This window comes from Carassius carassius, chromosome 14 (genome assembly GCF_963082965.1).
Source record: "Carassius carassius chromosome 14, fCarCar2.1, whole genome shotgun sequence".
NCBI classification, from domain to species: Eukaryota; Metazoa; Chordata; class Actinopteri; order Cypriniformes; family Cyprinidae; genus Carassius; species Carassius carassius.
This window is the reverse complement of record NC_081768.1, coordinates 28,158,413-28,174,162: the sequence shown is the minus strand read 5'-3', so window position 1 is coordinate 28,174,162 and position 15,750 is coordinate 28,158,413. Positions and strand designations below refer to the sequence as shown.

Here is a 15,750-nt window from a genome sequence, read left to right as displayed (position 1 = left end):
AAAACTTGAAATCGCAAAATTGACCCCTTTAATTGTGTATTATCTTGAGATATTGGAAATAGGAAACACAGACCAAAAGTTCTTGATGGTCACTTTGAGGACCCATCGCAGCGTTTAGACATACACACCAGCATGGCAATAGTGTGCACACAATGTGCTTTTTTTACAGCCTTTTAATAGTGTATAAACCCATACACAATGCATTATCGACCCTTGCTGGACAACTATCAATATGCACATACAACACTTCTTCCCGCTTAAATCCAAAAACTGTTTTTTTTACTCCAATCAACAAACTTGAGGGGAAAAACTTTGTTCACGTACAAGAAAATGTTCAATAAAGTGCAATTGGTAACACTTTAGAATAATGGTGAATTAATGTTAGTTATCTACTTTAGTTAACATGATCTAAGCAAGAACAGCATTTATTAGTCTTAGTTGATGTTAATTTCATCATTTACTAATGCATTATTCAAATCAAAAGTTGTGCTTGTTAACATTATTTAATGCACTGTGAATAAGCATGAACTAACAACGAATAACTGTATTTTCATTAATGTTAACAAAGATTAATAAATACAGTAATAAATGTTTTGTTCATTGTTCATGTTAATTAATGAATTAACTTACATAAACTAATGGACCATTATTCTAAAGTGTTACTCTGCAATTTTAAGATTTTGTAAGTTTTTTTTCCAAAGTCCCAATATTATTATTTTTTTTCATCACAAAGTCCTTGTGCTAATAATTTATAAATCACAGAGTCCTTTAAGTGTGTAGTTTCCGCTCTCTTACTGAACGTTGTAGACCCCCAGTAGGTACAATTTCAGGGTTTTTTACTTCCTGCAATTTATGTCACTTCAGGAATGGCAGGAGCACTAGATATCTCGGACAACAGCCTACTGGAACATTCAGTTTTCACATTTTCAAGCTCCATTTTCTCAGGAGTTACACCCAAAGTTGGTATTTTGGAAGTACTGGGTGATTTGGGCACTTGAACATCAGTATCCTGAAACCCAGTATCAGCATCACATAACTGAAAATCCATGCTCAGTTGGTAATCAGTTATCGTTTCTTTTTTTTGTGACTAAATAATTAATTTATATGATATTGCACTATTTAAGCATTCCCGAAAGCTACTGTATAGGTTCTGTAATGTCCTGAATTACTCCATGTTTTATTTTGGTCCATACCCAAAGTTTTGGATATATACAGGATCTCCAATCTGGAAATAAGGAGATTCTACATGTTGATCATGATACTCTTTCTGAACTTTTTTTTTCATTTTCATTTTGCTTGTAAAATCAGGATGTATGTTGTCTAAAGTACAATGCAATTTTTTTTTTCACATCAGCAATTCAGCAGGAGACAGTCTAGTTATAGACTGGGGTGTGATGCGACAATTAAACAGAGCCCTATGTACAGTAGGTGGCCAACCAGAGAATGCTTTTTTACTGCCGCAAGTGCCGCCGCCACCACTGCAGCATCTTCAAAGTTCATTTGCAGCTTTTGACCACTGGGTAGTGCTTTAACTGTAAGTCATCAAACAAATGCATCAAAGCACATTTTCACAAATAACCGTCAGCTTAAACTTTTCAGGTAAAATATTTAATATTAACAGATGAAAATTTAGTAGGCCATCTTATGAAGTTATGTGCATTTATTAGAATGAATTCAAGTAGGATAAATGTCAAGCCTATGAGCCTATGCTTATATTTTCTCTAAGCTACACATTTTTTTATAATTACATGTAAAAAAAAAAAAATTAACTTTGTAATCCATATGCAAAATGTGAATCTCCAATCTTATTTGCAGTTTATAGCTTTTTATAATATTTGTACAATAATATTGAACTTAACCTGTATCTTTATTTATTGCAAAAGAGATTTATTAAAACAAGTTTATGAGAGGCATCCATTTAATATTGATCAAGAACAACAAATAAGCAAAGATTTGAAGCAACTTTTGCCTATAGATCATTTTAAAACGTCAAATTGCCTTCAATTTATGGGTTATAACTGCAGCTGTCTTGGTTGTAGACTTGTGAAGATTTATTTTGTAATGCAAATCCCATACTGTAACCTAAAAGAAATGAGCACTATTACTATTCATATTCTAGTGTTTGTGCTGAAAATATCAGTAATTCTCAGGCATTACAGGGAGGCGCCCTTGCGATCTCTTAAATTGTTTTCTGATAAATAACATAAAATTGGGATGCCTCACATACAGTCGTGGCCAAAAGTTTTGAGAATTACATAAATATTAGTTTTCAAAAAGTTTGCTGTTAAACTGCTTTTAGATCTTTGTTTCAGTTGTTTCTATGATGTACTTAAATATAATTACAAGCACTTCATACGTTTCAAAGGCTTTTATCGACAATTACATGACATTTATGCAAAGAGTCAGTATTTGCAGTGTTGGCCCTTCTTTTTCAGGACCTCTGCAATTGGACTGGGCATGCTCTCAATCAACTTCTAGGCCAAATCCTGACTGACAGTAACCCATTCTTTCATAATCACTTCTTGGAGTTTGTCAGAATTAGTGGGTTTTTGTTTGTCCACCCGCCTCTTGAGGATTGACCACAAGTTCTCAATGGGATTAAGATCTGGGGAGTTTCCAGGCCATGGACCCAAAATTTCAACATTCTGGTCCCCGAGCCACATAGTTATCACTTTTGCCTTATGGCACAGTGCTCCATCGTGCTGGAAAATGCATTGTTCTTCACCAAACTGTTGTTGGATTGTTGGAAGAAGTTGCTGTTGGAGGGTGTTTTGGTACCATTCTTTATTCATGGCTGTGTTTTTGGGCAGAATTCTTGGGCAGGATAAGAAGCAACCCCACGCATGAAACAGGACTGATGGTAGCGCTCACCTTTTCTTCTCCGGACAAGCCTTTTTCCAGATGCCCCAAACAATCGGAAAGGGGCTTCATCGGAGAATATGACTTTGCCCCAGTCCTCAGCAGTCCATTCACTATACTTTCTGCAGATCAATATGTCCCTGATGTTTTTTTTTGGAGAGAAGTGGCTTCTTTGCTGCCCTTCTTGACACCAGGCCATCTTCCAATAACGTGGTAGTTTTGTCACCTCAATGCCTTAAATTTTATGTGAGCAGCTATTGGTAGCCAGTGCAAATTGATAAACAGAGGTGTGACGTGCATTACTTTCGGCTCATTAAAAATGTATATTGCTGCGGCATTCTGGGTTAATTGTAAAGGTTTTATAGAACTGGCTTGCGGACCTGATTGAATGAAAGTGTGTTTTTGAATGAAACTAGTGAGTCAGTGATTCATGATACCATACCCATTTATAACAGCCACTTGCTTCATTACTGAATGAATCAGCCATTCGAAATCAGTTGAATAAATTATTCTGTGATAAAATCAGTGACTTGCCACCACCTGCTTGCAAATGTATTTACTATAGTTAACTTATTTGACTAATCCTACTTCTTATTATATTGTTTTAAATAGAAATTTTAAAATGCTTATAAACATTTTTTTATTTGACAGATGAAAATTATGCCATTACAGAGGTAAAAAGAAAATACTACTTGTAAGTCACTTTGAGTCAAATGTCACCTCATATTAGGAAGGCAAATTTTTATCAGAATTTTTATTATTGATGAGAAGGTGCTACTAATTTTTTATTTTTGGAGAACAACCGCTCCTAAAAATGAAAGTAAGCATAGAGCCCTGTGTAACAGTATATTAGATACGTGCATGAGGTCTTAGAGACAGCAGCCTAAATAAACCTGCTGCTGTCTTTCATTAAACAGTGAAGGCTAACCAGTGTTATTTTATAGTTGACATTAGTCTTTGCAACTTTACAAATCTTCTTTATGTACCAAGAGCTAATAATCCTAATACTCACCCTACACACTTTGAAGCCTTTTCTTGAAATTAATGGACTTTTGTAATGGACTACAATTTATGAAACAATGCTTTCTACCAGACAGAATTCTATCTTTTTAACGTTTCACTGTTATACGGTAGGGGGGTGCTATTATGCATCTTCTGAAAAAGTACAGAATCTCTGTATCAAAATAGACAAAGAATAAGTAGAAAAAAATACAAAAATTTTAAGTAGATGCGTAAAATAATGCGATCAACAAGCATCAAGCATTAAGCAACATATAAGTCAAAACTTACATTAATGAAATGTGATAAAAGAAAATGTCAACCCAGGCAGTAGTATAGGACTGTGCATCTTTTGGAAGTATCGATGGAAACAATCTGTTCTATCTATGTTTTGATGGAAGTTCTGAATCTAATCTGTATGTAGTTTTTGATAAAAACATGATTTTTCTCAGCTTTTCTGTTCTGTAGATTATTAAAAGTTTATTAATGTTATAAATATTTATATATATATATATATATATATATAGCATTAATATATTTTATATATATATAAACAAAGAAAAAACAAAGGAAAGCATAGCCAAGAAGGCAGTACCCAAACTCAAGGAACATGAAAACATTCTTTCTCATGTTTGCCTCCCAATTGAGGACAGCTGCAGGACTCTTGTTGCAGTGTTTATCTTAACTATAAACTTTTATCCCAGTTCTTCTGTGATTTATTTGTAGGAATAAATCACAGGAATAACGATTACAAAAACTTTGTGAAGACGTTTCAAATACATGCAAGTACAGATTTAAATGTTACAGTGGGAAGGTGTACTGTCAAATGTTAAATAGATAAAGCTGCATCCTTGTCATTTTGGAACAAGATTGCTTGGGTAATTAAATCTGTTCACGATCTGGCTAATTTAATATCCAAAACAAAAAAGCAGATATGTTTATTGGAATGAACCCGTAAGGTAAGCAGTAATCTTCAAAGACATCTGGGGCTTTTGGCAAAACAAATTTAATTAAATTAGGGTCTTAAGCTCCCAGTGCCCCCCTCACAATGCCACTGACTCAGACCACCTCCTGGAGTTGTCTTAGTTTTAATACATTGATCCGCTCCGTGTGACAGCTGTGCTCCATTTCATACTTTGTACTACTTCTTTTTTTTTTTTTTTTTTAAGTTTAATTCGTTTTTTTTTTTTTTTTTTTCTGTTTAGGAGATGAGGAAATGGTGTCAATGGACTCCTCACAGGGAATTCAAATGCATACAGCTTCAGATGAGCTCTCAGAATTGGGCAAGTGCCTTCTCCAGAGTGAGGTAAACATTTATTTGTGCTCTCCATTAGTTTGCTGCAATACTTGGGCTCTGTGAATGGAGTAAAATGTTTTACACCCACTTTTTTTTTCTTTTTTAGGATATATATATGACTCTCCTGACTATATGTTTTAACTCCCTTTCCTGGAAAGACACAATAAACTGTCAACGGTGTGCTAGTGTGCTTTGCTGGACTTTGTTAAAACAGGTACTGATTTTTCTCACCCTTTTAGGGAATTGTTTCTAGAACAGAGAATTCACCAAATATTTCTGTCAGTTATCATTAGAATTGCATTCTAAAAATTAGTTTTTTTTTTTTTTTTTTTTTTACCTTTGAATTCTTTGCACTATGAAAATACTGTGTGTCTATATGTGAATTAATTAATTTGCAGGTGCTTGACTGTAACCTTCTCCCGGACGCTGTGACATGGCTCTACACCAGTGTACTGAAGGGTCTGCAGATGCATGGGCAACATGAAGGCTGCAATGCTGCGCTAACTCAGCTGGCCTTGCTCATCTACGAGTCTCTGGTGCGTCATGTCAGCTCAGCTGTGATATCTTGAATATGTCATTTGGCAAAAAGATTAACTTAATTTTTGTGCTCTTACTAGCTATGATAAACTAAATTTAAATCAAAATATACAGCTCTGGAAAAGAGATCGCTTCAAATTTTTATTTAATCAGCATCTCTGTGTATGGCAGTCATTCCAGTGTCTGTTGAATTCCAACACAGGCACACCTCATTCTGCTTAATGAAGTACTGATTAGGAGATCACCTAAACCAAATCTAGCTTGAGGAAATGTTTTAAAAGCACTGCTGTGGTCATTGCTATCCTCTAGCAAGAGGACCATGTGGATGGCAAAAACAGTGCTAGTAGTACCTCAAAAGTAAATGGTAACAAAAAAATAACTACTTGCAAAGCCAAAAAACTGTAAAAGAGCAGTTTTGAGTGGGAAAAAGAAGTGTTCAATTCTGGCTTTACTGGCAGGAGTGTCAGGTTGCTTCCATCTTTAAAATGTCATAGACAAACCCCTCTGGAGTAGATCCCCGCGTATACACGTGTTGAGGCATCTTCTCCTGATAACCCCGAAAAGAACTTAAATTACACTTTCAGTTTTGATTGTACAGACAAGAGCAATACATCAATCGAATCTGTAAAGGGTCTACTTTTATTTGTATACAGACATAATAATAACAAAACTTTGTGAATTTATAAAATAGAGATAACAAACAAGGTGCGCTGTCTGGAGCCTTGGTCTGCGGCGATCTTCATTTAGAAATGCGTCATTAAAATTAACTCCGTGAACACTCAACGAAGAGACATGAGCAATATATCTATAGAAAGCTTGACATGTATACTTTTACACTGCTGTGATAAAGTAATCCATATGAAAACAACATGATGTCCGTCTTTCACATCTCCCTTCATTATATCTAATGCTACCACGCCCACGCGCTGAACGCGCTATTGAGATTAAAATATTTCACTTGAAGCTCACGGCTTGTAAACGCCCATACAGAAAACAAAGCAGGGAGACTGTTCTTCACCATTTTTTTTTTTTGTTTGCTTCATGCTGAGAGGAATAAGACATAATTCACCCCAAGAAGATGTGCTGTGGATTACCTCAGGATTTGAGTTTTGGATTTCCTCACAAAAAAGAATGAAGCGCTTTATTCAGCATAAACATTAATAAGGAAGTCTCTTTTTATTTATTTATATACTTTAACTAGTTTTCACATAATGTGTAAACATTTTACTAGATTTTCAAACTATAATTCCTGACTAAATGTATATTCAAGTCAAACATTATGAAGTTTCAATAACAATATACACTATACCATTCAAAAGCTTGATGTAAATAATATAAATGTAACAAATAAATGTAAATGTAACAAATGTAACAAACAATGCTGTTCTTTCAATTTATCCCCCAAAAAACTTGAAAAACATTCTCAGCTCTTTTCAACATTAATAATAATAATAATAACAATAAATGTTTTATTTTTTTGTTAGTTTGTTTGTTTTTTGCTGTTGTTTGTTTTTTAGTAGAAAATCAGAACGTTAGAAGGATTTCTGAAGGATCGTGTGACCGGAGTAATGATGCTAAAAATTCAGCTTTGAAAAAAAGCTTTGATTGTTCCTAATAAACTGTTTAACTGAACTCGCAAGTGAATATTAAATTATTTTGTGGGATAATTAAATATATTCTAAATAAACTACAAATATAAAAATATATAGATATATTTTGTCCTCATATTCTTTCTTGTAACTCTTCCCTCTCAGTCACACACCTGACTGAATGGCTCATTATGCAGCTCATTATATGGGCCTTTGTCTTCTCAGGTGTAAATCACAATATAATGCTGATAGTTCTCGCCCTCTCGCATAGACCCTTTCTACACAAAAAGTGTCTTAGAAAATTTCAATCAATATATTGTTTTCTGTGAGTGAGTAAACAAAATTATTTTCACATAATTTAGAAAGAAAAAATCTAGGCTACAAGATCCAGTTCTCAAAAGTCCTGGGAACCAATGTTCTGTATGTGTTTTATGGCCTTATTCCAATTTAGTTTTTTTAGTTTTTCACTAACCACACATAAACATTGTTTTCTCAAAAACAAAATCATGTACATACATGCTGCTATATTATTATAGCCCAGTTTGTGCTGATTACAGTGATATTTGACTTTAGCCATTTAGATGTTTATAAGCAACTGAAAAAAGCACAAAAGTCAGGGCATGACAAAACTTCTCCAGGCCCCCACAACCCCCTTAGACCTCAGAGGGTTAATAAGAACAAGGTCAAGCTGCAGAGACTAGGGACTTTAAGCAGCAACAGCTGATGGAAACTCAACGGCATAGAAAGTGCGAGACTTAAAGTGCTACTTCGTGATGTGTACCTTGTAATGTTCTACTATGGGAGTACAGCTAATTATACATAGGCGCTACTATGTGACAGATAAAAAGGTGAGTATATTTTGCATGGTAAATATAGGTTTTTAGACTTATTGGCAACATACAAGACTAAAAACTAAAAATTATTGTAAAGCACTTTGGGTGGACAGTAATACACAATAAAGTCCTATATAATGCATCATTCATTCATTCATGATCTGGGGGCGCTTCAGCAAGGCTGGAATCGGGCACATTCATCTTTGCAAAGATGCTCTAGGCCAGGGCCATTTTATTGGCGGCCCGTCAATCATCTTCATCCGGCCCGCGAGTATGTGCAGATCGCATATATGTCTTGAATTGTGTTTGCACAGTTATTTTAAGTTATTTTGTCCACAAGGTGGCAACACTGGCCCGGGCCAGAAAAGGAATAGACGCAGTGTTGCCAAGTCTGCGGAATTGGGATAATCTAACACCATTGCCGGAGGTCGTTTTTCATATCCACGGGTCGAAGCGACTCCAATAACACGATATTTATCCCCTGGAATGTGAATTTAAGCAGGGGAACCCCCACCAAAAATCGCAATTTAAAAAAAAAAAAATCCAATTGAGCTAGTTTTGTGCTTGTTTTGAGTAGTATTTGGGCGGGTTTTCTTTTGAAAACCTGGCAACCCTGATAGAGACGCAACAAGAACAATCTACCAGACCGCAACATCAGCGTTGACAAGCGGTTGTGTAAGGGAGTTATGGTAGTTAACTCTAGTTTAAACGAATATAGAGTGTTTTCGGTCATAATGTATTTTAAGAAATAACGCAGACTGGATGAAGGTGATTATCAAATGCAGTAACGTTATACCGGTAGTTTAAATGTCTGTGCGTTCGGCTGAACACACATGCTGGCTAACCGCTTAGGACAAATGCACCAGTAGCACTTTAAACGACAAAAACACATGCAATTGTGTCAAAATGTACGGTTTTGGCGAGTGATTTTGTAAACACGGCCTTAATTGAGTTAATGTAAAACCGGATATAATTTTCAGATATGCATCATGCACGTCAGATTTTAAAGAGGCAGCGCTGCTTTAAAGTGAAACTTGGTGAAGTCTGTGAAATCACGGAAATGAAATAGAGAAATCACTTGACTGTTCTAGTCGCTGATTAACTTTTGTAGCTTGAATAATTAATTATTCAATAAATAATGAATTAAAGATTAATATATATGGTTTATGTATATACAATTTATAGTTTATGTGAAAATTGTTTTCATTTACTTAAATTAAGTTATATTTTTCAGAGCCTAGATAAAGTTAAAAAAATAATCATTTAGTCATGGTTAATTACAGAGAATGTGTGAATCTTTTTTTTTTTGATTGACAGACAACACAAATGTTAACCTTTCATAGATGTTGCTGTTGGTAATAATAATTCATTTTACTACTGAATATGCATTTAATTGTAATTAATTTTTTTATAGAAATAAAGAAATCCCCCCCCCCCTTCCATAAAGAGATTGGGATGGCCCCCAACCCCCTTGGCCCCCTTCAAATTTTCAATTCTGTAATCCGGCCCTCAGATGAAATTAATTGAATAGCCCTGCTCTAGGCTCTGTGCCACACAGCCAGGCCAATCAAGTGGATGGTGAACCAACAGAACAAGATCCTGTCATGGCCAAGCCCAATCTTCAGACAAAACTCATTGAACATGATGAATGATCAAAAACCATCAAATGAAGAAAATCAGGGTTATTCCACCAAATAAAGATTTTTTTTTTTTAAATCTTCCTAAGTTAAAACATTATTAGTGTTTTTTAAAACTTGAACTTGCTTTTCTTTGCCTACATGCAAAAATTTTCATTCTACATATTTTTTTTTTTTTCAAGCAGTTGTCATTTTCTGCAAATAAATGCTCTAAATCACAAATGTTTGTCAGTAGTTGTCAGTGCAGATAAAATGTTTTTTCCAGAGCTGTGTATAAAACCTTTATGTATTTGTTGTTTGTTAAACACCATAGCATAGCAAATACAAAAATTCAAGTGGCTGTTTGAAAACATGTAAACACTGTTTGACAACTCTGTGACAAGTGGGTGTCAGAAACACAGATATCTAAAGCAGATTTGTTTACAGAGCCAACGGGTAAGCGCTGCATTTTTGCTCTTCAGGGGGAAGTTAAGGGGAAGTCGTGGCCTAATGGTTAGAGAGTCAGACTCCCAATTGAAAGGTTGTGGGTTCGAGTCCCGGGCCGGCAGGAATTGTGGGTGGGGGGAGTGCATGTACAGTTCTCTCTCCACCCTCAATACCACGACTTAGGTGTCCTTGAGTAAGGCATCGAACCCCCAACTGCTCCCCGGGCGCCGCAGCATAAATGGCTGCCCACTGCTCCGGGTGTGTGCTCACAGTGTGTGTGTGTGTGTGTTCACTGCTCTGTGTGTGTGCATTTCGGATGGGTTAAATGCAGAGCACAAATTCTGAGTATGGGTCACCATACTTGGCTGAATGTCACTTCACTTCTTCCATAAGCAAGTCAAGTCAAGTTAAAGGCAGTTCATCATTGAATTCAGTGATGTCATCTCTGTTTAGTTTAAATAGTGTCTGTGCATTTATTTGCAATCAAGTCAACGATATCGCTGTAGATGAAGTGTCCCCAACTAAGCAAGCCAGAGTCGACAGCGGCAAGGAACCGAAACTCCATCGGTGACAGAATGAAGAAAAAAAAAACCTTGGGAGAAACCAGGTTCAGTTGGGGGGGGCCAGTTCTCCTCTGACCAGACGAAACCAGTAGTTCAATTCCAGGCTGCAGCAAAGTCAGATTGTGCAGAAGAATCATCTGTTTCCTGTGGTCTTGTCCTGGTGCTCCTCTGAGACAAGGTCTTTACAGGGGATCTGTATCTGGGTCTCTAGTTGTCCTGGTCTCCGCTGTCTTTCAGGGCAGTAGAGGTCCTTTCTAGGTGCTGATCCACCATCTGGTCTGGATACGTACTGGATCCGGGTGACTGCAGTGACCCTCTGATCTGGACACAGACTGGATCTGGTGGCCACGGTGACCTCGGAACAAGAGAGAAACAGACAAATATTAGCGTAGATGCCATTCTTCTAATGATGTAGCAAGTACATAGGGTGTTATGGGAAGTGTTTCCGGTTCCGGTTGACCTAATTAATGCAGCCTAAAAATCCTTTAACGGATTTGGATAATAAAAGCATATTAGTATGTTATGTGTAAGCCAGTTTAATGAGATGGGTCTTTAATCTAGATTTAAACTGCACGAGTGTGTCTGCCTCCCGAACAATGTTAGGTAGGTTATTCCAGAGTTTAGGCGCCAAATAGGAAAAGGATCTGCCGCCCGCAGTTGATTTTGATATTCTAGGTATTATCAAATTTCCTGAGTTTTGAGAACGTAGCAGACGTAGAGGATCATAATGTAAAAGGAGCTCATTCAAATACTGAGGTGCTAAACCATTCAGGGCTTTATAAGTAATAAGCAATATTTTAAAATCTATACGATGTTTGATAGGGAGCCAATGCAGGACCGGGCTAATATGGTCATACTTCCTGGTTCTAGTAAGAACTCTTGCTGCTGCATTTTGGACTAGCTGCAGAACAACCACCCAATAAAGCATTACAATAATCTAACCTTGAGGTCATAAATGCATGGATTAACATTCCTGCATTTGATATTGAGAGCATAGGCCGTAATTTAGATATATTTTTGAAAAATGCAGTTTTACAAATGCTAGAAACGTGGCTTTCTAAGGAAAGATTGCGATCAAATAGCACACCTAGGTTCCTAACTGATGACGAAGAATTGACAGAGCAGGCATCAAGTCTTAGACAGTGTTCTAGGTTATTACATGCAGAGTTTTTAGGTCCTATAATTAACAACTCTGTTTTTTCAGAATTTAGCAGTAAGAAATTACTCGTCATCCAGTTTTTTATATCGACAATGCATTCCATTAGTTTTTCAAATTGGTGTGTTTCACTGGGCTGCGAAGAAATATAGAGCTGAGTATCATCAGCATAACAGTGAAAGCTAACACCATGTTTCCTGATGATATCTCCCAAGGGTAACATATAAAGCATGAAGAGTAGCGGCCCTAGTACTGAGTCTTGAGGTACTCCATACTGCACTTGTGATCGATATGATACATCTTTATTCACTGCTACGAACTGATGGCGGTCATATAAGTACAATTTAAACCATGCTAATGCACTTCCATTAATGCCAACAGAGTGTTCAAGTCTATGCAAAAGAATGTTATGGTCAATTGTGTCAAACGCAGCTCTAAGATCCAATAAAACTAATAGAGAGATACAACCACGATCAGATGATAAGAGCAGGTCATTTGTAACTCTAAGGAGAGCAGTCTCAGTACTATGATATGGTCTAAATCCTGACTGGAAATCCTCACATATACCATTTTTTTCTAAGAAGGAATATAATTGTGAGGATACCACCTTTTCTAGGATCTTGGACAGAAAAGGGAGATTCGAGATTGGTCTATAATTAACTAGTGCTTTGGGGTCAAGTTGTGGTTTTTTGATGAGAGGCTTAATAACAGCCAGTTTGAAGGTTTTGGGCACATATCCTAATGACAATGAGGAATTAATAATAGTCAGAAGAGGATCTATGACTTCTGGAAGCACCTCTTTTAGGAGCTTAGGTGGTGTAGTGTCTAACATACATGTTGTTGGTTTAGATGATTTAACAAGTTTATACAATTCTTCCTCTCCTATAGTAGAGAATGAGTGGAACTGTTCCTCAGGGGGTCTATAGTGCACTGTCTGATGCGATACTGTAGCTGAAGGCTGAATGGTTACAATTTTATCTCTAATAGTATTGATTTTAGAAGTAAAGTAGTTCATAAAGTCATTACTGCTGTGATGTTGGGAAATGTCAACACTTGTTGAGGCTTTATTTTTCGTTAATTTAGCCACTGTATAGAATAAATACCTGGGGTTATGTTTGTTTTCTTCTAAAAGAGAAGAAAAGTAATCGGATCTAGCAGTTTTAATGCTTTTCTGTGGGATAGGTTACTTTCCCGCCAAGCAATACAAAATACCTCTAGTTTTGCAGAGAGTCAAAGAGTAAATTTGGATTCTCATTCAACCTGTTTGCCTCTATTTGGTCACACCAACATATTGTTGTAAAATTTAACCATTTGATGAATAAGAAGCTATGTGCATTTTAAAACTCTGGACAATACAGTTTCAAGAATTGTTAACTCTAGACAGTATGGTATCAAGAATCGTTTGCAATGCTCACGATAACAATACTGTACATGTTTATTACTGCAATGTATCATGTTGCTAAATACCAGCAGATGTATATTTCTATATAGCTGTCCTATACAGTCCTATACAGCTTTTGTTACTGCAGATGCTTTAAGGATGATTTAATTGTACTGTATTTAAGGTTTAGAAGGGATGGGTTTAGACGGTTCAATACTGAACGTGCTTACTTTTATTTTTTATAAGTCTAAACCAGTAGTTTAATCACATCTTTAAATATAGTTTACAATCATTGGCCTCCCATGGTTCCTTATCTGTGCTGCAATTTGAAGCCAGTAACAACTTCCATCAGCAAAGGTGTATTCAGTAGCTTGATGTTAATTTAAAAAGCTTTTCACAATAAAACATACATTGTTTTTGTGAAGTCTTAATAGTGTATATTTACAGAAAATATGAAAACTGTATAATTATTTTTATTTTTTTTAATAAAAAAATGTTTTAATTGCATGTGGTGTAGGTCACCCACCTTTAATGTATTTTGTTATGTTGAGAAGATGTTTCGACACTTGAATTTTTGCTCTCTATAACTCCCTAGTGTCTGTGTAATTTACTTAAGTCAGAGACGATCATCCTGATCCTCATAGATGGAATCAGAATTGTGACCACTGTGGTATGTTTTATTTTCAGTACACAAAGAATAGTAATGTTAACACTAGCTAAAGTACTACTGAATGCACCTTTACATGATTATGGTAGCGACTTAACTCTTGGTGATAAATGTAATTAGCAATGATTTAAGAGTTTTTCATTCTAATGTTTCTGTACAGAGGCCTCGATACACTGAGCTGCGTTTCATCATGAATCAGATCCCTGATATCCATGTTGAGGCCCTGGAGCAGTTTGATCAGAAGACCATACAATCCACTGTATCAAAGGCAGGAGAGAAGAAAAAGAAGGAGCAGTTTAAAAGGCTCATTGCAGGCACTGTTGGGGTATGGCCACTTTTCTTTTTTTTTTACTTTGTTTACATTGTCACCTGTGCTCCTCATATTGCTCGTAATCCAGTTATTTTCATTTTCTTTATAATATTGTTTGACATTGATATTGTCTATTTTCTTTAGTTCTGTATGGTCAAGTCTAGTCCTTGTATTCTGTCCCTGCTGCAATTAGGTTGCACATCGACAGATAATTAAACAGGATCAGGGCTGAAGAAAAAGTCAAAACTGAAGTAGTCATTTTCCAGTGTTTTATTTGAAATCTTCAGTTGCACATCGTTTTTTGTGAAACTGTAATGCTTTACACATTACACATTAAAAACACATTACACATTAAGTATAAAGTATGACTAAGAGTAATTTTTTAGGAAAGAAAATCTAGTATTACTACGAGAGAAAATGACCACCTTCTTATTCAAATGAACCACAATTGTTTATTTTTAAATGGCATGAAATACTTATTTTTTTTAACATAGATGAAATTCAGTAAACAATTAAACTTACAGAATATGGCCTATGGCACAAAATTACAGAAATATAGCTTTTATCAGGGAGACATTTTCTGCTGCATCACTGCTGTTATGAAATTAAATCTAGGATGGCCATGACCTTAAAGGGGTCATATGATGCTATTTAAAATATCATTATTTTGTGTATTTGGTGTAACAGAATATGTTGACATGCTTTAATGTAAAAAAAAAACATTCTTTTTAAATACTGTAGATTATTGTAGGTCCTCTATGCCTCGCCTGTCTCAACCGCAGATGTTTTTAGCAAAGCCCCTCCTTCCGACAAGCACAGTCTGCTCTGATGGGCCAAACATCACAAGCACACGTCGTAAATGTAACGCCCCTGTCCATAATCGCGAGCTTCAGCTTTCAAAGTATATATCAAGACAGTTAATAATGTTATTAGTTTTACCATCACTTCAAGCCTGAAAGTGCAACAGAGTCGTGTGACAGACACAGTGCTTGTTCTGTTGTAAACAAATCTTAACAATGATTCCTTATTGCATCTACTTCCGGAAGGCCAAAATGCTTTTGCTTTCGCACAGAAACACATACTGTCTCCCTGACATGGCTGCATCATCACTACCATAGTTCCTGAATCCACACCTTCCTTCCTCACAAGAACATGTGGTCGCCATTACACAAATATTTCAAAATTGTGATGTAGATACTGTATGTGGGGGCATGTTTGAATGAGTTTAGCCTGCTATATAAATAATGGTGACTGACTTGCGCCACTGTTCTGTTGTGATCTTTGGTTTGAAAATATTTTTTGTTAACCAAATCAAGCAAAAACTGACAGTATTCTACTAAAATGTATGACCAAGATGGCGGCGCGTACACATCGCGAGGCTCAGCGTCTCTCCAGTTTTTGCAATTTTGCAGTATTATTCCTGCTCATCTCGGGTCTGTTCGTACTGAACAGTTTTGCTTTAACATCCTACACCCGACAGGAGCTTTTGGATATCG

At 36.1% G+C, this 15,750-nt stretch overlaps 1 protein-coding gene across 2 annotated transcripts in view; it reads left to right on the top strand.

Moving 5' to 3' along the window:
• LOC132157448 (exportin-5) overlaps positions 1 to 15,750 on the top strand; it is a 175,564-nt gene that overhangs the window by 139,742 nt on the left and 20,072 nt on the right. The window contains exons 29-32 of one of the 2 annotated variants that reach the window (XM_059566807.1): positions 5,067 to 5,164; positions 5,262 to 5,369; positions 5,554 to 5,691; positions 14,105 to 14,269. In XM_059566807.1, the coding sequence (XP_059422790.1) occupies positions 5,067 to 5,164; positions 5,262 to 5,369; positions 5,554 to 5,691; positions 14,105 to 14,269 (509 nt within the window). Of the gene's footprint in view, positions 1 to 5,063; positions 5,165 to 5,261; positions 5,370 to 5,553; positions 5,692 to 14,104; positions 14,270 to 15,750 lie in introns of both variants that reach the window. The other variant, XM_059566806.1, reaches the window with a different exon arrangement.